The 22,246-nt window shown below is 39.6% G+C and overlaps 1 protein-coding gene across 1 annotated transcript; it reads left to right on the top strand.

Moving 5' to 3' along the window:
* The first annotated feature begins 1 nt into the window (after position 1).
* LOC5573172 (transmembrane protein 184C) lies at positions 2-20,353 on the top strand. The gene is made up of 5 exons (XM_001660738.2): positions 2-773; positions 17,527-17,563; positions 17,646-17,923; positions 17,982-18,188; positions 18,290-20,353. The coding sequence occupies exons 1-5, from the start codon at positions 508-510 to the stop codon at positions 19,254-19,256; spliced, it is 1,755 nt and encodes a 584-aa protein (XP_001660788.2). The 5' UTR covers positions 2-507; the 3' UTR covers positions 19,257-20,353.
* Positions 20,354-22,246: the final 1,893 nt, after the last annotated feature.

Here is a 22,246-nt window from a genome sequence, read left to right as displayed (position 1 = left end):
AACAGAAAAACAAAAACATTTCAATCGAACGTCGAACGCGTAATGGATGCAACTCGTCAGCAAAAATTGCATTCACGGAATAAAAGTATCGAGTTTATTGTTTATTCGTCTCAAAGTGCATCGCATTACTACATGGATTAGTTAGAGCTAAAGCAGTGTATTGTTTATTTGCAAACGAATTGTGTTTCCTCGTTGGCTAGCCTTGATCAGCCAGTATTTTTGTTTTGTGAAGCGATTCAATATTGGGGCAGAACAGGAACACCAAACCCAACTCTTGTAGCGGAGTGAAAGTTTTGGGGGCAACCCATCTGCTGCTGGTGGAAAAAAAAATCTGGAATGCAAAACAAATGCCAACGCAAAAATCGAAAGTGCCGCAAGAATGACGACGATCCATTGAATGCGAAGAACAGTGCTGTCCTTTTTGGTGTGGCAGGTTTGGGACCATTCCTTAAGTAATAATCGAATTACCACTGTGAGAATATACGGAAGAAGTGTCCGGAAGGGGGAATGTGTTCACCGACCGTGTTCCAGGGTTGTTGCTCCCAATGGCGTAGCTGGATCCGTCCACTGCTCGTTGTTCTGTATGTGCTGTTTGTGATAATTGTTGTGCCGCTGCTGATCGTCAACTCCGTCAAGGATGGCTTTACCCGGAAGGACCAGCTCATCCTCATTGGGGGCCTATTTGTCATTTCGGCCGTACCCATTTCGATTTGGCAAATTACACAACACATTGTGCATTTTACGAAACCCATCCTGCAGAAGCACATCATCAGGTAAGCTCGACGTGACTTTGTCTTGGGAAGATGATTAATACTGACCGCTCGCTGCGGTCTTCAGCACAGTGGCGCATTGCCGGACTAAACTTCATAAATTAAAATTTTTAAAATTGTCTGATAATTTGTTTTTATGAATTCCTTTACGGTATCCATTGCTCATTTAAAAACATTTAAAAATATTACTACTAAAAATCTTTTTTTAATTATTATTTTACATCATTTTTTGTACAATAATTGAAAGCTTCTGCATCATTTGACTGTTTTTACGGCAACCAAAATTCAAGCTTTAAATTCATATTATAAAAACACTCATATGAATACATTCTGATGATTCTTCATTAGCTCCATCCTGTTGTAATTTTCAAGATTGAACAAATAATTTTGCCAGATTTAGCTTAGAAGTGACGTCCACGGCTGCAAAGCATAGTCATGCTGGGTTCAATTGTCGGTAGGTCCAGGATTTTTTTTCATAATGTTCCTTGACTTACCTGCGCATAGAATATCGTCTTGTAAAGAGTGACTAGCAGTGAATAAACCACGTCTGGTTAGAATGAACGAACAAACATGAATGAGGTATATTTCTTAACGAAATTACTGACCATTGCTGTTATAAGGTTTAACGTTTATGTGTCAGTGCGCATCGTACCTTCGTGCTGTGCGTACACGAATTCTCTCTGCTCTTGGAAGTTTTCTTAAAAACTACCTAAAGCAATAAAACAGTACTTTTCAGTTTTAAAATTATAAACGATACTTTTCATTGCTGCTAAAACAGTACTATTTTTTCTACTATTGATCCCTTTACGATCCTTGTTTGGACCCGTGCCTTCGATTTTTCGTTGGACCCGTTGGCGAAAGCTAGCGGTGGTAATCCTTCTTGGACACCGTCTTGGGAAAAAACCTCTAAGGAGGTCACGTCTTCTTCCGTTTATTTACTTAACATGGTATCAACAACAAACAAAAGGAAGGGTGAATCTCTGAATTCACAACTTCCTTCCAAAAAAGTGGGATTTAAAACTGTCACTAAACGTGGCAAGAATGGAAGAAAGGACGTTTCGCCGGAATGCGAACTTTCTTCCAAGGGTGAAATGAATAATGTTGATAATTGTATCGAAATGAGCAATCAGTTCGATGCTCTAGACAAATCTTCTGAACACCAAATCGAAGCAGCTTCTAGCCCAGGGTCTTTGATTCAAGTGATGAAGCAAAGAGTGCCGCCTATCGTGGTCAGTTGTTCCGAATTCGGGGGATTTAGGCAGGAGATCTTGAACTCCATTAGGGGATTTCCTTCCAAATCGCAAAGAAAGGAGATGTCGCGTGTTGCCGGACACTCTTAAAGATCGCGAACTTCTTCTCGAACATCTTGAATAGAAGAAGCACATTTTTTTACTTATGACGACAAAACTGAACGTTTGTTTAAAGTCGTCTTGAAAGGTCTCTCAAGTGACTATAAGTCACCTGAAGAATTCAAAAATGGAATAAATGATTTACTTGGATTTTCCCCAGTCCAAGTAATCATTATGAAAAAGAGAACCCAATATGGCATTGTTCGGAAAGGGCTTTCTCAAGAATATTATTTAGTTCACTTTAACAAAAAAGAACTAAATAATATTAAAGCTTTAGAAAAAGCAAAACTTATGTTCGATGTCCGTGTGACATGGGAACATTTCCAGAAACCTGGAGGAAATTACCAGAACCCCACTCAGTGCCGTCGGTGCCAAAAGTGGGGTCATGGTACAAAAAATTGTCGCATGGATGCTAAATGCATGATTTGCGGAGGTTCTTCTCACGCTAAGGACGTCTGTCCAGTGAAGGAAGATACCACCAAGTTTATATGCTCTAATTGCGGGGCCAATCATAAGTCAAATTATTGGAATTGCCCTTCACGCAGGAGAGTTATTGAGGCTCGTGCCAGGCAGATGAAAGATAATATCCGTTACGATAACGGTCGTTTCCGGAATTTCCCTGGTAGAGTATCGAACAATTCTCATTTTTCAGTTAACGATCGCTTGATTAGGAATCATACCCATCAGGAAGATCATAATCATGCTTATTCACAAACTAATTTCAATCCGTCGGGTAGAAATTGGAATGCTCGTTCTCTGAAAGGTAAAGAGGACGAGCTGTTTAATTTACTTACAGCTAATAACGTGCATATTGCTATATGAAAACTGAAACGTATTTGAAACCTGGATCTAAACTCAAAAGAGATCCTAACTTTTTTGTTTATCGTAATGATCGACTTGATGGGGCATGTGGGGGAGTTGCAATCATCATTCATAGGGGTATAAAACATCAACTGTTTTCGTCATTTGAAACTGAAGTTTTTGAAACTTTAGGTGTTTCTGATCATGTCCCTGTTACATTTTAAATATCCCATGAAGCGATTCTCAATCCTATCAGCTCCACTTTCAATTATTTTCGAGCCGACTGGAATATATATGAAACGTATATTGACTCTAATCTTGATGTTAACATTTCATTACAAACTAAAATTGATATTGACAATGCTCTTGAAACTTTAACAAATTCCATTGTTGAAGCCAGGATTGGAATTCCAAAATGTGAAGTAAAATTTGAATCCGTGATTATATACGATGATCTTAAACTCTTGATCCGTCTTAAAAACGTAAGGAGAAGGCAATTTCAACGCACTCGCGATCCTGCTATGTAAATTATATGGCAGGATTTGCAGAAAGAAATAAAGAAACGTTTTGCACAATTAAGAAACAAAAATTTTGTAAATAATATTTCTCAATTGGACCCTGGTTCTAAGCTTTTTTGGAAATTATCTAAAATCTTGAAAAAACCTCAGAAGCCAATACCGGCATTGAAAGAGGAAAACAAATTATTACTAACTAATTGCGAAAAAGCTCAAAAACTTACTATACAGTTTGAAAGTGCGCACAATTTTAATTTAGGACTTACTAGTCCAATTAAAAATCAAGTTGCTCAGGACTTCGAAAATATTCTCAATCAAGAGAACGTTTTCGAAAATGCCTGGGAGACTGATTTGGAAGAAGTGAGGACTATTATTAAAAAATTCAAAAATATGAAAGCTCCCGGCGATGATGGAATTTTCTACATCCTCATCAAGAAACTTCCAGAAAGTAGCTTATCGTTTTTAGTTGATATATTCAACAAATCTCGATTACTCTTTCAAATCGACGTAAGTAACTTCCAGACGGTTTTGAGAAAATTAATTCAGAAGAATCACAACCTGTCTTCTAAAACTGTTTTAAAATGAATCACCTTTTTGACATTTTTTCACCGTGTACATTGCTTAAATTTTGCATACAAACAGCTCGCGTTCAAAAACTAGGGAGTTCCTATGATTTCTCACAAAAATTTTATGACAAAATGATAAGCCGTTTCATTGAGTTACTTGCGACGTTTTTCTATCAGTGTAAAATCGACTCAAGTAGTGTTTTGCTTTGATTCGTGGTTAAGTCACTTTGTCTCTCCATACAGCGGGGCGGCGAAAGTAGTGGTTAGGTTGCGGAAGTTGAAAATCTTACTTTCGTCGTTTTGTAAATCCGGAAATTAAACGATCTAAAAGTGAAAAAACGAGCTGGCTCAGAGAAAAACGAGTAGAATTTCGTCTGTGAAACACATAGAATCGATAAAGTAAGTTTGTATACTTTTTTCACTTGAGTCTATATGAATAAGTTTTCGAGAAATGTTTTCAATTAGCATATTTTCCTGACAAATGGAAAAATGCTAAGGCTGTTCCAATTTTAAAACCAGACAAAAATCCTGCAGAAGCTTCTAGCTATCGTCCAATCAGTTTGCTTTCCTCCATCAGTAAACTTTTTGAAAAGGTCATTTTGAACAGAATGATGGTCCACATCAATGAAAATTCAATTTTTGCCAATGACCAGTTCGGATTCCGCTATGGACAACCGACCACTCATAAACTTTTACGTGAAACAAATTTGATTCGTTCCTACAAATCTGAAGGCTATTCTACTGGTCTTGCTCTTCTAGACATAGAAAAAGCATTCGACAGTGTTTGGCATGAAGGCTCAATCATAAAATTAAAAAAAAAAACTTTAATTTTCCAACATACATTGTTAGAATAATTCAAAGTTATCTGTCAAGTCGTACACTTCAGGTTAATTATCAGGACTCCAGATCCCCAAGGCAGCATTTTGGGACCAATATTATATAATATTTTCACATCTGACTTACCTGAGTTACCTCAGGGATGTCAAAAATCCTTGTTTGCGGATGACACAGGCCTCTCCGCCAAAGGACGAAGTCTGCGTGTCATCTGTAGTCGATTGCAAAAAAGTTTGGATATTTTTTCTTCATACTTGCAAAAATGGAAGATTTCTCCTAATGCTTCCAAAACTCAACTAATAATATTCCCACATAAACCAAAAGCTCTTTATTTGAAGCCTTCAAGTAGACATGTTGCCACGATGAGAGGAGTTCCAATAAATTGGTCAGATGAAATTAAGTATCTAGGGCTTATATTATGTATAAGAAATATGTTAAATGTGTCTAACCCCTTATTAATAGAAAATCAAAACTTTGTCTTAAGAACAGGCTTTTGATATTCAAACAAATTTTCAGGCCAGCCATGTTGTATGCTATACCAATATGGACTAGCTGTTGTAATACCAGGAAGAAAGCTCTGCAGAGGATTCAACATAAAATTTTGAAAATGGATCTGAAGCTCCTTCCCTGGTATAGTTCTAATGAGTTACATAGAATATCCAATGTTGAAACATAGGGACAGATGTCGAAAAAAAATATTAATAATTTTATACAAAAATCGTTGCCCCGTTAAGTTTTACAACTTTTTTGTTTAAGGGCCAGTCTAATCTTCTATAAATGCGTTATATATTTAGGTTAAGCTAAGTTAAGTTGATTGAAAGCGCTTTTTCTCTTATGAACAGGTGAAATCAACACACCAGTAAAAATTCTGAAATGCTTAAGGTGATTATAAAACGAGGCCACACCTCAAATTTTCAAGAGCACAAGACTTGAGAACAGAACAGCGCTCCGCGTTGAAAATCTATCCCATTGGTCATCACCAGTAAGCAAGTAATTTGATTGGTTTTCAACGCGAACTGTTGTCAGATTCTCTCGTCTTGTGCACTTGACAATTCTGAGTTTGGCTTCGTTTAATAATCACCTTAATTTAGGCTTACCAAATTGGGATGATAGGGTTTTCTAACACAGAACACCTAGATATAATTAATTAATGTAATGTTTGGAATCATACTAATTAGAAATAAAAAAAAGTTTTCTCGTTGTGCGTAGGCAGGTCAACCATGAATTCAAATTAAAAAAGAGTCCCGATGGTTTGCATCTGAGACGAGACTCGCGAAAGCTCTTCGCTTTTGATGTTTCATCCGACTTTTGTGCGAAGCCGCGCCACTGTGAGCTGTTCGTATAGCTATGGCCCAATGAATGCCTCTGATCGATTGTTGGGATGGTAGCAGAGGTTAAATGCGATATTGATATTAAGTGAATGGCACCAAGTGGCAAAATTAATATTAAATTAACTTTTATGGCTTCTATTATTTCGCTTGTAGAATTATTTTTGATACATGTACCTACGTGTACAATGCCTGAAGAGAGTATCTTGATTTCTAATCCTCCTTTGTGATTCTCTGGTACAGCAAATAAGTAAATTTTTGCGCACTGATAAGGTTTCATATCGTTTCCCGGTTGAACGTGTGAAATAATCAGCTCTTTGCTTGATCGATGTGACATGCCATTCCTAGTAGCAGAGCTTATCTTGTGTACGTGACCACAGTCCAGAATTATGCTAGCTAAATTGAATCTAATGTACCTACATTCTCCCTATTGCAACTAAATCATTTCAATCTGGCGCCAGCCAGCATGGCAAGGTCACAATCAATGAGCAACAAAGTATGTTGATAACAGTGTCAACCGATAACCATTTGTCGGAGCCTACGCATCACAATCTCTGTCAGAATTAAACGGGAAAGTAGCCCGAGGTCAATTGTGTGTATTTTACGGCTCAATTGGACAGCAAGATGAATCACACTTCATGCTAATGCGGTATATTCTAGCTTAATGATGGCTTAAAGAGTCAATAAGTTTTCCAACAGGTCAACAACCAAAGTGATGTATTCTTGAGCCCTAATCAGTTATGAAATAGTCCGATTGTTGCAACCAACGTTAATGGTAAGACCGTCTTCTATCGACAAGTCGAGTCTAGTACACGACACTGAAGACGGCATTAGAGTTGAGGCCGAAATATGCGTATCTGTCAAAGGATACACGCAAAAAAATTGTGCGGTAAAAACTACCATTTTAGGGGGTTAACTTAAGCGCTCGCACCGGAAATTTTCAGCAGACCAGAAATGCGCTTGATTTTACCTGGGAGGCTGGGAGGGAGGCACAGATACTACACACGAAATTGGATACAATTTTTTTCCAAATTGCAAGATAACTCCAGCTTGCCAACGACAATGAAGGCAGGCTTAGTGAAAATCGCTAGTTTTCATTTGTTGTGTACCTTCGATCTTTCTGGACAAACATTGAAAAAGGGCCACAGTTTTCTATGCGTTTAATTTTTAGTTTTAATGGAAACAGTAAAAAGAGCCTTATTCCAATACGTTATATTCAATTAGAATAAACGGTTCTCTCGTGACGTAACTTCGCAGAGAACTCTATTGCTTGAAATTGTAGTTGAGTTCCTGTAAGATATCCAAAGTAAAGTGAAGTGAAGAACACCTAGGGCAGGCCTGCCCAACCTTTTTGGCTCTTTTTCGACATAAATGGTTGGTGCGTTCGTAAGAATAGACCGATATGAACAAAATTAGTCTCAAATTAAAGCTTGGTAGTATATTTGTCTAATACATGCTGCAAATTTAAAATTAATATCAACCTCTTTGCTACCGGTGCAGTTAGGTCCAAAAATTAATCCGGCCCGCGGGCCGGACTGATTTTTGCCTTTGCTCTCATCGCTAGCGATAAAGCACCAACCCCCTGTCTCGCCGGAGGATCGTCGTGCACAGCATTGTTTAAAGTCCCACGCTGGTACTAGGACGATGATCAGCCGCTCCTAACATGGAGAACAGACGCTGTTTTGAGCCGCCCCTAGCATGGAGCACAGACGCTCTGTTCTGTTGTCTGTCTACACCAGTGATTCCCAAAGTGGGCGAATTCGCCCCCATGGGGGCGATTTTCAGGCTCAAGGGGGCGAAAATTTGTAAAACAGAATTTGGGGGGCGAAAAATCCAGAAAGGGGGCGAAAAAGCTAACATGGGAGCATTTGAAAATAATTACTCATAAACTTTGGAGGACACACATCTGAAGGTAAATCAATTCCAAAAGACTATTTTACCTTAGATCGTTATATCTCTAATCATGGTCATTTAAAAATTATCATAGACAACATTACATGATTGTCAAACACAAAATATTTGTGTTATTCATTGAGCTTTTTAAATATCATGTGAGTTTAAAGAATGGTCAGCATTAGAGATTTTCATGAGATTTTACAGATGCCCAATATATATAAGGATCTTTTTTTGTATGTGAACTTTAAGGTTTGGAAGTTAATATTTCTGGCATCGAGATTTTTACAAAAAAAATCTACAGTACCATTTATGATGTTTTTAATCATTTTATAAACAAATTTTGGAAAATTTAACCTATGGAAATCGCGTTCCCAGCGATGCCAAAGACAAAAAAACTCTATAAATAGATTTGAAGACATTTCTGAGATGCGTTGGATGCGTCTGAAAAATTCGATTTTTTCTGGGTGTTAGAAAAACACCCTTTTCATAAATTGAATTGATAAATGAGTTGAAAAACATTCTGGATTTTCATATAATTTTCAGGGTTTTTGGATTGGATAAAAAGCGTTAGAAACGGCAGGCATTTATTACTCACAATTTCTGAAAATTATTCCAGTAAATTTGGAAACAGCAGATAAATCATAATTCACTTGGTGAGATCTTTCAAAAACGAACAATTGCGAACATTATCATTGCAGTTCACCCAAATATGACATATTCATGCAAAAATAAATGCGTTTGCTTGGAAAACATTGCATTTGGTTCAGTTTTGGAGAACTTCGTCCCCAACTACGTTACATTTGCCTATGAATACATTACATTTGTTAAGTTGAAATTGGACCAAACTTTTACCGACTGAATCAGTAGCCTGTAATGTACGCAAGATATTCTTAAAATCGATATTATAATTTACAGCTCAGGTTACCGATATTTAAGAAAATATTTTTAAATGTACATAATAGTTTTTGTTTTATGATTCATTGGTTATGCGAGTCGAATACATTTTTTGTCCTTATTAAAATATTTGGATCACATATCAGGGGGGCGATTCCAGATTAATATTGGCCTCAAGGGGGCGAAAGTTGAAAAAGTTTGGGAAGCACTGGTCTACACTATAGCTTCCCAAACTTGTATTTCGTGACCCAAGTAACCAGTAAGCACGATAATGCGGCACGGTAACAGCATTATATGCGTATATAGGGTAATCATTTGATGCATGTCAGTTTTATATACGCATATAATGCTATTATAATGCCAGAAAAGGCGAAATGGCGTGCCATTATAGTGCCAAGATATAACCGTGCTTCTCTGCACCACTAATGCTGATATAAGACCACGTGAGAAACGTCAGTTGTTTTGAATGAATGAAAACGGAAACCTCTAATAGTATGCAAAAAATGTAATAAAATGATATAGATAGTACTTCTTCGTATCAGACATATTCGTTTTGGTAGTTTTCATCCTTCTGAAGACTTGCAATTGCCACATTTTGATCCTCGTTTTATGATGTTGGAATTCCTCATTTTGCGTCTCGAACCTGCGACTCCCGTATTGTTGAGTTGTTGTCCTGCTCCTTTGCTGCTACGGCCACATAAGATGAATAGTATTGGAAAGAAAAGTGACCAATTTAAACCATCACTTTTCCCCGTCATAAAACCTGCAATTGTAGTAGTAAGAAGATTTATGTTTGACTCCCTCTTACCACTATATGCAAACACAAAGCACGTGGTATATCTGTCAAAACACTGGATGCCATTTAAACATGCCCTGTATTCAAATATAAAGCCAATATAGTGCTTATTTAATGCCTGTAGGCATCAGGCTTAGAAGCATTAATGATGCTGTAATAGGGTTTCTATACAGCGGAAGTGCTGTTATAAGGTCTGTAAGCATTTGTGGTGCTATTATAATGCTTGTACGCATCTATAATGCGGATTAAAGGCTTATTATTAGTGTTGGGGACCCCCCAACGTTTCGTCAGCTCGTCTTTTTGTTGATATACCCTTTCTAGCACTAAACCGAATAGCGCCTTCCGCATTTTTACTAGCGCTGCCTTCCCTGTACGTTAAACCTAATGTCGGAAGTAGTGCGTTAGATCATCTGATGATCTATACAGCGCACTACTTCCGACATTATGTTTAACGCTAGAAAAAAAAGCGGAAGGCGCTATTTGGTTTAGTGCTAGAAGGGGTATAAAACAAGCGAGGCGATTAGGGGTTAAGGACCAAGTTTGGGAAACGATGGTCTACGCCATTAACGACCAGCGACATGCTGCAATATTGGTTTAAGGCTAAGTAGCCCGTCATTCGTTTTGGCCCTCCCCTTGGTTATGCGACCTTGCCGCGATGGGAGGGCATAATCCATTAGCCCATATGATGGAAACCAAAGGCGTAACCTGTAGTGGTGGTATCACATTTTGGCATTTTTTGCTTAAAGCCGCGTCATAATTCATATGGCATAGACGCAATAATATCTCGGATGTGATCCAACGGACATTCTGCGTCATTGATATAATTGATGCCCATTTCAAATAAATAATCTATTCGAAGTGGACATTAATACTATTGGTGACGTTCAGTTTGCCTTTTGCTAACCAGAATGATCCGTAGCCACTCTTACTATTAGCTAGCTAGATACATCGTTATCATATACGACGTAGGGAATACTTAGGAACTCTTAGGAAAATGACTAGTAGATTCACTGAGTAGAAATAAGTGGCGACTATCTTATTTTAATATGGTTTTTACATTGCCATAACAAGAAATACCTCTTTTGTAGCAGCGGTATAAATAATCTAATTCCAGCTTCATTTTCGCAAAATTTACAAGTAGAAAGTAGGCGTTGTGAAGCATTGCATTTGCCACCGAAAAGTGAATCTTGTAGGAGACTGTAATAGAAGCCTAAGGTAACTTTACTCTTCAATATTCACTATAAAAATGACTATGGAAAGCAAGACGCTGAGATCGATCATTAGGGTACACTTGCTAGTTTCGAAAAATTGTTGAACAGAGAAGGAAAGCGACTTTTTTCTTTAAGGATATATGAACGTTATGACCAATAAATACTTTTAACAAAAAAAAAAAGGAAATTAACTAGAACTACTACTAAACAGCCTAATTTTGTTAAGACTTGACGACGCTTGACATTTAAGACTCTAATCTTACGTAAAAGACAATAGTAATCAGAATAGCACTTGTATGACAAATTATTCAAAACCATTTCGATTAGACAGTATTAGTAATGCACTACTATTTCAAACAAATTCTAATGGAGCTGCTGATTTTCATAATGCTTCCTTTTCTCAGAAGCAAGGGAATATGGGTACTTTTCAAAAACTACCACGTCACAATACTAATAAAAAACAGTGTTCATGTGGGCGCCATTGCCTAGTCCGTCTGAGTATTGGTCCTGGTAGAGGGGAAACTTGGCAAAAGCCAGACCGAGGGTTCAGCCTTGACAAGTTAAGCTGTCAGGCAGCTCCAACTGAATACCATACAAAAAAAAAAAAAAGTAGCCCGTCATTCGTTTTGGCGATAATGATGACTTTTCAGCTTGCTTTTCAAAGTGATAAATCTCAGTCTTGATAGTTTATATTGACTTGAAAAAGTATCACTGTACGCGCTAACATGCATAAAGTATGCTGATACTTTTTCAGCTGTGACAGTGCAAAACCAACTGATTTTCTTTGATTCGAAATCGTTAGAATTTAATTAACAACAATCATCAATGACGGGTATAAATTTCAATGACGACGTACTTCGCATTAACCATTCCCATTTGCGGATTCCTGGGGCATGAGTTCCTTGAAATATACGTCCAACATATGTGGGGTGACAATTCATGTTTTAAGGGTTGGTGATTTTATTATGTTCTGTCGGCACGATTCAATGAGAGCAACAACGTAACAAACCATACTTACCTTACCTGGTGTCGTTGTCGGCGGTCACCAGAGAGCCCAAGTACACGAATTCTTCGACAACCTCGATTTCATCACCGTCAATATCAACTCGAGGTGGGGGGCGTGCCGTGTCTTCTCTTGAGCCCCTCGCTATCATGTACTTCTTCTTTGACACATTGATGTTCAGTCCGATTCGCCTAGCTTCAGCCCTTAGTCGGATGTACGTGTCCGCCATCGTCTCAAAGTTGCGTGCAACAATATCAATGTCGTCGGCGAAACCAAGTAACTGAACGGACTTTCTGAAAATCGTGCCACTCGTGTCTATTCCCGCTCTTCTTATCACACCCTCTAAAGCAATGTTGAACAGTAAACACGAAAGGCCATCACCTTGCCGTAACCCTCTGCGAGATTCGAAGGGACTCGAGAGTGTCCCTGATACGCGGACTACGCACATCACTCGCTCCATCGTCGCCTTGATCAATCTTATCAGTTTGTCCGGGAAACCGTATTCGTGCATAACACTGCGGAACACGGTTTTGTCTCAAGAACCAAAATACCGCTATTTACTAAATTAAGGATTGCTGAGTCCATTGCCGTTTTCAGAAATATCATGGCACGTCTAGTTTTTGAGATATTGACTGTTGAAAATGCTAAATTTGACTGTTTCAGCCAACTTGCATGCAAGTTTTCCAACTTGTACGGCAATTTGTTTGCTCAATTTGTCGCAGAATTCAAACTTTATGTATAGTGCAATAATTATCAACGAAGTTCATAATATTTTCGATGGTAACATGTTGTTTTTTGGTGGTTCAGAAAAGTATTGTATTTTTCCATATAAGAGAAACGAAGAATTTTATATGAAGACTGCAAACATGTTGAAAAAAATCGATTTAACCTAAATCTTATCGTAAAATTTCAACTGATTTGTATCTAAATTGAAAGTTCAAGTCCTATTTGGCATGTTTGGTAGATTATATCACAAAAAATTTCGATAAATCATACTTTAAATTTCATGTAAACATCAATAAAACCAGTGTTTTATACAACTTTGGCGACCTGTAGCTAAAAATTGTGACGTGCTGGAAAATTTCTGAGAACGGCATCAGATTCAGCGACCCAAAATCTACTAGAAACACATAATTTGATCCTTGAGACACGCGAAAGTGTCATTTTTGTTAAGCTGTGTAATCTGCCATAGCTGTTCTCGATCGATTGTATCAAAGGCCGATTTAAAATCGATGAATAAATGATGTGTGGGTACATTGTATTCGCGGCATTTCTGCAACACCTGGCGGATGGCGAATATCTGGTCCGTTGTTGCTCGTTCGCCCATAAATCCTGCCTGATATTGTCCAACGAATTCTCTAGCAATTGGTGATAGACGGCGGCATAGAATTTGGGAGAGTGCCTTGTAGGCGGCGCTCAAAATTGTGATCGCACGATAATTGGCGCAATCCAACTTGTCGCCCTTTTTGTAGATGGGACACACGACACCTTCCATCCACTCCTCCGGCAATACTTCCTCCTCCCAAATCTTGGAAATAACCCAGTGCAGCGCCAGTGCATCACCACCGTATTTTAGCAACTCGCTCGGAAGTTGGTCCACTCCAGCGGCTTTGTTGTTTTTCAACCGTCTAATCTCCGTTTCTACCTCTTAGAGATCTGGAGGCGGAAGTCTTTCGTCGTTCGCGCGTGCTCCCAAAATTATTTCCGTGCCACCTTCGCTACTGGTCACATCACCATTAAGGTGCTCGTCGTAGTGCTGCCGCCACCTTTCGACCACCTCACGTTCGTTCGTGAGAAGATTTCCGTCACAGTCTCTGCACATGTCGGCTTGTGGCACAAAGCCTTTGCGCGAACGGTTAAGCTTCTCGTAGAACTTCCGTGTGTCTTTAGCGCGGAACAGCTCTTCCATCGCTTCGCGATCTCGTTCTTCTTGATGGCGCTTTTTTCTTCGAAAGATCGAGTTTTGTCTGTTCCGGGCCTGTTTATACCGTGCCTCGTTCGCTCTCGTGCGGTGTTGCAGCATTCTCGCCCATGCTGCATTCTTCTCATTCTTCAACTGCTCGCATTCGCCGTCGTACCAGTCGTTTCTCTGATTCGGGGCCGCTGGACCTAGTGCTGCTGTTGCGGTACTACCTATGGCGGATCTTATGTGCCTCCAGCCATCTTCAAGAGTGGCGGCGCCAAGCTGCTCTTCCGTTGGTAGGGCCACTTCCAACTGCTGCGCGTATTCTTGGGCTACTTCTGAGTCCCGTAGCCGCTCGATGTTAAGCCGCGGCGTTTGGCTTCGACGCGAGTTGTTCACCGTCGAAAGTTTTGAGCGCATACATACAGCAACTAGATAGTGATCCGAATCTATATTCGCACTGCGGTATGTGCGAACATTGGTAATGTCAGAGAAGAATTTTCCGTCGATTAGAACGTGGTCGATTTGGTTCTCGGTTAGGTTATCGGGTGATCTCCAGGTGGTCTTATGGATATCTTTGCGGGGGAAGAAGGTGCTTCGGACTACCATACCACGAGAGGCTGCAAAGTTGACGCATCGTTGGCCGTTGTCGTTAGATACGGCATGCAGACTGTTCCGCCCGATCACCGGTCTGTACATCTCCTCTCGTCCTACCTGTGCGTTCATGTCGCCAACAACAAGTTTCACGTCACGCGGAGAGCATCCGTCATAAATCTGCTCCAGCTGCGCATAAAACGTCTCCTTCTCGTCGTCGGGTCTCCCTTCATGTGGGCAGTGTACGTTGATGATGCTGTAGTTGAAGAAACGGCCTTTTATCCTCATCTTGCACATCCTTGCGTTGATCGGCTGCCACCCGATAACGCGTTGTCGCATCTTGCCCAACACTATGAAGCCAGTTCCTAGCTCATTTGTGGTGCCACAGCTTTGGTAGAAGGTAGCCGCTCGATGCCCGCTTTTCCACACCTTCTGTCCAGTCCAACAAAGTTCCTGCAGCGCTACGATATCGAAGTTACGGGGATGTAGTTCGTCATAGATTATCCTGTCGCAACCTGCGAAACCAAGTGACTTGCAGTTCCATGTTCCAAGTTTCCAATCGTAATCCTTATTTCGTCGCGTGAGTCTTTGCCGATTGTTCCGGGTCGTATTATCTCCTATGTTATTCGCAATAAGGTTTTTTTTTACGGGTGGCTTATTGGGCCTACGCCAACACTCCTGTCTCGCCGGAGCGCCATCGTGCCAGCTCTGTTTAACGTCCCAACTAACACTAGGACGATCGCGCTGATGGGGCTACCACCTTGGATTTAGCTGTGCGCGATTCAGCATTTCTTACTCAGCCGCTGGATACCAGAACAGACGCTGTTTGAGCCGCACCTCCTGGTGAACAGACGCTCGAGACGTACCTCCTCAATCTAGCTGATGTCAGAAGGACAACAGTGCCCAGGCTGCACTACCAGCTAAGTACGCAATCCTTAGCTGGCGGTCTTTGTCATCGTTTGACCCGTGGAAGCGTGAGGTAGGAACTTGTGAGGACCAGAGCTGTGTTGAACGCTCCTTCCTAGTTGTCGACTCACCGTTTTGCAGCCCAACGTAACAAACCGCCATGGTGCTTTCTGGGGCTGTTTTTTCTTAAAGATCCTCTTAATGTTCAGTTCATCTATTAATTCACTTAGTTCTTCCAGTAGAAACTTAAATAGAGAAAATGGCACATATATGAGCTATGAAGAAATCATTTGCACATATGGAGTTGAAATCCATATCACTGAAGGTAATGCCACTTTTTCTCCAGTATAATTCCGGACCATTTTGCCTCATTTTTGCCAAACTAAAAATAATTAGAGCATTAGAACAACATCTTCTTCTTCTTCTTGGCATTAACGTCCCCACTGGGACAGAGCCGGCTACTCAGCGTAGTGTTCTTATGAGCACTTCCACAGTTATTAACTGAGAGCCTAAATTGCCATTTACGCAATCGTATATCGTGTGACAGATACGATGATACTCTATGCCCAGGGAAGTCAAAGAAATTTCCATTACGAAAAGATCCTGGACCGACAGGGAATCGAATCCGGACACGTTCAGCATGGCTTTGCTTTGTAGCCGCGGACGCTAACCACTCGGCTAAGGAAGACAGACCCTTAGAACAAAATAGGGAAAAATATTCGATATGCATTTCCTAAAATCACGACTGCAAAACTTTTGACATTGCTTGAAAAACAAATGAAAAAAAATATCAACTTTAAGAAGTTTACTTAGATTCGACCATACAAAGTTATACTATGGACAAGAGATGTCAGAAAGGTGTGATTCAAAGTTCATACCAAGTCAGCGCAAAAAGCTGGATTGCATTTGTACTGTTATAATCGAAAGAGAGCGAGAAAGGGGAGAATCTTTCAATGTTATATAGGTCCTTTTGAAAAGTCACGCGAGATTTCTTTGAAGATCTTTGGGGCTGTCCTTAATCCACGCGGTCAGAATTTCCCACCGAAAGGTTAAGAACTCATTTCCTTTAGGTTTATTCAGAATTAACACCAACTAGGTACTTCAATGATCTAGATTTTTTTTCCAAAATACATTTTTCAAGGGGCCCAGATAGCCGTAGCGGTAGACGCGCAGCTATTCAGCATGACCATGCTGAGGGTCGTGGGTTCGAATCCCGCTGGTCGAGGATCTTTCCGTAAAGGAAATTTTCTCGATTCCCAGGGCATAGAATATCTTCGTACCTGCCACACGATATACACATGCAAAAATGGTCAATCGGCAAAGAAAGCTCTCAGTGGAAGTGCTGAGCCCTGTGGAAGTGCTCATAAGAACAATAATCTGAGAAGCAGGCTTTGTCCCAGTTGGGACGTAACGCCAGAAAGAAGAAGAAGAAAGAAGACGATTTTTCAAGATTTGTTGGATAGTTCTTCAAATATCACTCAAGAGCTCCTATGAATACAATACATAAAACAGAGATTCCTGCATGAAGTTTCCCAAGAATTTTACAGAAAAATATCCACGAGTTCCTTAAGGAACTTGTTATGAATTCCTTGGTAGGTCACGTAATGTATCAAGTAATTCCTCGAAGAATCTGAGAAAAAAGACATCCTTATAAAAGTTCCTGTCAACATCGGTTAAAGCATGTCCTGAAGAATTCCTGGAAACATTTCCAGGGCTACAAATATTCTAGGCCAATTTCTACAAGAATCACTGAAAAACACATAGGAAAAGTACCAGGAGTAATGTATGTGGAATTTCTGGAGGAATCTCTAGAACACTTCAAGAAAAAAAAAATCAAAGGTTTCGCGCCAGATGCAGCCTGTTTAGATGATAAATGACTACTGCTGAAGTTTCTCGGTTTGGATGGTTATCAATAACTAATTACTGAGACGTCCGATTTGAAAACAGTCGTCGACAAAGCTGTGACTGATAAATAAATCTAGCTGTATTATAATACTATAGTGTAACTTTTCCTATAGTAATTTCCATACTACTGCTGAATGGCTTCAATTTGGTTAGCAGTGTTCATAGTGCTTATCCTTAAATACGCCCATGATTATAGCAATTAGTACTAACTCTAATAAGCCAATCTAACTTAAGAATCCCCTTCCAATTTTTCAGAATTCTTTGGATGGTACCTATCTACGCCCTGAATGCGGTAAGTACAAGCCCGACGGTATGCTAAACTTTTACCCGAATTGCTAATCCTAACATTCCTTCCCGCATTCTTTCTCCTCCAGTGGCTGTGCTTGCTGTTTCCCCAACATGCCATCTACATGGACAGTATTCGCGAGTGCTACGAAGCGTACGTGATCTACAACTTCATGAAGTATTTGCTCAACTATCTCAACCTGGAGATGGACCTGGAGCGAACGTTGGAGTACAAACCACCGGTGAAGCACTTTTTCCCGCTGTGCTGCATGGCACCTTGGCCAACCGGGCGCGAGTTTGTGCACAACTGCAAACACGGAATCCTGCAGTACACGGTGGTGCGACCCATCACAACTTTTGTAGCCTAGTAGGTCTCCTATTTTTGGTTCTTTCGTCGGACTTGGGTAACCGTAGTTTCATTTCAGCATTTGTGAGGTGAACGGCGTGTACGGAGAGGGCATTTTCGAAACGGATGTGGCATTTCCCTACATTGTGTTCATCAACAATTGTTCCCAGTTCATTGCCATGTACTGCCTGGTGTTGTTCTACAAAGCCAACAAGGACGAGCTCAGACCAATGAAACCGATTCCAAAATTTCTCTGCATCAAAGCGGTGGTGTTCTTCTCGTTTTTGTAAGTTAACATTTATAAATTTCAAGCATTATGCTTTTTAACTAAAAATTTACAGCCCCAGAACACAGCTAAAGGGTTAATATCCTTCATTTTTCCTACAGCCAAGGAGTTATCATCAATTTCCTGGTATATTTTGGATTCATTCACAACATCTTCGGTTCGGAGCAGAACGACGATCCACGTTTGCTGTCGTCGAAGCTGCAGAATTTCTTGATATGCATAGAAATGTTCCTGGCTGCGTTGGCCCATCACTACAGTTTTCCACATCAGCCGTATGAACTGAACATTCCTATCAGTAGTTTAGGAATGGGAATCGGTACCAGTATCAACGGAGCCGGCAATGGGTCTTGGTACAGTGCGCTGAGAAATATGCTGGACATATCTGATGTCCATCAGGATGTGAGTGAACATCTAGGGGTGGTTGGAAGTTCATTGAGTAGAAGACTGCGTGGAAGAACGACGTATCATATGCCGAGAGGCGGTTCTGGAATCTGTGATAACATGGGAGGTGGCTCCGAACGGCAATATCTGGTACAGCCATCGGGAAGTACGAGTAATGTAAGTGGTAACAAATGCTACCAGAGTGGGTTGAGTAATTCCGGTAATCAGCTGTACTCGAACATTCCCAAATCGGCGCAAAATCGGTACGGTGCCCTAGAGAGTGGAATTAGCATTGTGAGGCCAAAATCGGCCAAAGAATCAGAGACACCGCACGAGGGTGCTCCAAAGGTGCCGAACATTTTCAATCAATTCCAAAACTCCAAAAGCCTCAATCTTACGTTGGCGAAGAGTCCCAGTTTCGACAATTTGAACTCGACCAAGAGCGAAACGACCACTTCTAGTAGTTCGAATCAGAAAGCCTTGGCGACCAATAGCAGCACTGTAAGTGGACAGACGACGGCAACTCATACAACGAACAACACGACAACTTCGACGTCGGAGCTGCAGCTGCGGAAGTCGGAGAGTAGCAACAGCGATTGGCTCAGCACTCCGGATGATGATCTGGGAATCGACGTGAAGGGTGTGAGCAAGGATCGGATCAACTATAATCCCGATTGGAGGACGTAAGTCCGGAAACATTGTGAACGAATAATCTCATACTGCGATCAAGCTTTGTCAAGCTTCAAATAGACTAATTTATGCGGATTCTGATGTGTGGGAGTTCATGTGTGTGCTTTGTTTGTGCGTGTCTTTGCGTAAGTCGGATGCGTTGTGTATTTACAGTTTTATATTATTTTCGTACTATTAAGATATTTATCAAGAAAAAAAAAATATTTTCCAAAATGAAGCTTCCTAAATTTGCCCATTATTCCCAATTACTGGAATAAACGATCGATGGGAATTTATTGAGTACTTTTCAACACAGAAGAAAACTACTAATCTAGTCTTAATTTGATAAAAAATTAACATACCTGGAGATTTGTCTGAAAACAACCAACTAATCGTGTCATTTATCCTTGGAAACGAGAATGATTCAGTGATGCAAGTAAGAATCAATTTGAATACGTTCTAATTTTATGCAAATGAAAGTTCTTCGATGCAACAAGATTGCGTGTATCATTTTAGAAACTACTCATATGTAATTTGAATTTTGCATTGATGTTGGATTTAAATCACCTCATGTATGCTGATTAAAATGAAGCAAATGGATACTCAATGTTGAAACCAGTCGTTTCAATTTGTCCTTTTCTTGGTGTTAATGTTTTCACATTCCTGAAACATTACCCACTATCCCCATTTTCCCATTGTTTAATTATTATACTCTTGAATTGAATTATGATACTTTAATTATGAGACTATATAACATATGCATTTCCATCTCCAAAAACATATTAAACACCCTTAACTTAGTGAAAGTACTCATCAACATTTTTCTTTCGTCATAGATAATCAAGTTGATACAGAGAAACAGACCCACGTCACTTTACCTCATTTCCATCCTTCAATATTTGAACGAACAGTTCAAGCAATAATGGTAATAACTAAATGATGGTAGTGATGGTTTTAAATGTGGAGTGTTTTAGTGCGACTTTTTCTCTGTGCTTATTATACGTTACCTGTCAATCGATTTAGTTAAATATTTTACAAGGTTTGTTTTTCTTTTTGAAAACTGCGAGATACAAAGCATATAAATTAATATATTCAACGATGCGTAATCGAAAAAAGACAGTTTTTTTTGTAAATATCACCTCCTCTAATAAAGCGGATTAGCAGAAAATCAGCAATCCCTTGCTCCTATCGTTCACTGGAGATCCCGTGAATTTGCTGTAGATCTGCACATATTTCTTTGTTTAGTTAGTTAAGGGAAAATTGTCCTTGCTTCGCGAATTCTCCATGAGTGCCTTAAAAAAGTTTTTTGAAAAATTCATCCAACAGTTCCTTTGAGAATCCCAAAATTTTTGCCTAGACTATGAATTGGTTCTAAAGTAAATTAACAGATTTCTTTAGGAATTGCTTCATAATTGCTCAATATTGTTTTCCATAACGTTCATTGTTTCATCAGTAATTGATTCTGGGATTTCTTCTTCAGAGTTTTTCTGGTAATATATGTAAAAGCTAATCCATGAGTTTAAAACAATATTACAAATTATCTCTCAGAAGTTTGTTAAGTTTTACCAAAGTTATACCAAAAATGTAAATTAACCAAAAACGTCGGCGTACACATTATGGTCTTATCCACTGGTGTACTAAACTGACTCGGTCGAAGAATTTTGACACTAGAGCGGGTCCAGATCACGTGGGGATCATACGGGAGCGTGCCCCGCTCAAGTGTCACAATTCTCAGACCGAGTGAATTTAGTACACCGGTGGATTAGACCATATTACAACAACGTCGCCAAACAGAGCTCTATGTCAGAACGAATGTCACTTTTCAGTACTAAAATTAGTACGAGATGGAGCCAAGTATTTTATTTATTTATTGCCGATATTCGTCTGCCGGATGGCCAGGATCCTCAATCCAACAAAAAGGGGACAAAACACAGGGAAAAGCTGGAGTAGAGAACACAAGACAATTTAACTTTTATACAAGACAAGCGAAGGGAATCGTAAATTGCGACCACACTCAGAAATAAAAACAGTCACAGAATTACTAAAGTTTGTGCATAAATGACTATTTTCTATCTGCCTCTCTTTCATTCTGCCGTGAATTTTTACATTAACTGTCATTTCAACTGGGTTGAAGCTTAGCGATGCTTCAACCCAGGCGAATTGACAAACAGGAATAAAATTCCATGCAGAATGAAAGAGAGGCAGATAGAAAATAGTCATTTATGCATAAACTTTAGTAATTCTGTGACTGTTTTTATTTCAGGTGTCTTCAGATTTGGTCCTAATCACTCATTGAACAAATGCGCTGAAGACACCAAGATGGTTCGACGCGAAGATATAGCTCCCTGAAGCTGAGCATTTTGTATGGGAAAACGGCTTTGGTGCATTTTATATGTCCGATACTGTAGCTAATTCTGGAAGTTGTCAGTTGTCCGAGGGTGAAGCTCATGTGTTTTTCTGAAAATTAATTGTACAAGAAATTTTTCCACTATTAAGCAAGTTTTCTGACAGCCAATAGCTCGTTGTTTGAAAAACTTGTTAAATACCTGATGAAAGCAACGGTAGGCAATTGTTTTTCCTTTGTTTGTAGCGATATGATTATTTTTTCTAACAATTTTTTTACATGATAACATAGCGATCGTGCGATATGAATTGTGATAAGACGCTGATTTACCAGGTTTCTGAATAGCAATTACCTACATTGAGTTGTCTGCATTCAGGTGGAACAATGTTGTGCTCCATGGATGAGTTGAACAGGTCAAGCAATTGTCTTTTAGCGATAATAGGGAGATTTTTAAAAGATTGAATTTAATCATATCGCGTCCCGGAGAGGAGTTGTTAGATGAAAGAAGAGCCATACAGACAGCATCAGCATAAAGACTGGACTCGAAAAAATAAGACACACCAAAATGATCACCAAAAATTCACTGAAATCGGATTTTTTTTCAAATTTGCAGGGATTAAATAACTATATATTGGCATGATTTATTCATTGGATTCCTCCCCAA

Source organism: Aedes aegypti, chromosome 2 (assembly GCF_002204515.2).
Source record: "Aedes aegypti strain LVP_AGWG chromosome 2, AaegL5.0 Primary Assembly, whole genome shotgun sequence".
NCBI lineage: Eukaryota > Metazoa > Arthropoda > Insecta > Diptera > Culicidae > Aedes > Aedes aegypti.
Note: the sequence above shows the minus strand (reverse complement) of the source record. Positions and strands in the feature narration are given on the sequence as shown.

Excerpts from the sequence above, each read along its gene's own strand:
- LOC5573172 (XM_001660738.2), top strand. The coding sequence starts at position 508 with ATGTGTTCACCGACCGTGTTCCAGGGTTGTTGCTCCCAATGGCGTAGC. Across the intron at positions 17,564-17,645 it reads CTATCTACGCCCTGAATGCG|TGGCTGTGCTTGCTGTTTCC; the intron begins GTAAGTACAAGC and ends TTTCTCCTCCAG. Across the intron at positions 18,189-18,289 it reads GTGGTGTTCTTCTCGTTTTT|CCAAGGAGTTATCATCAATT; the intron begins GTAAGTTAACAT and ends TTTTTCCTACAG.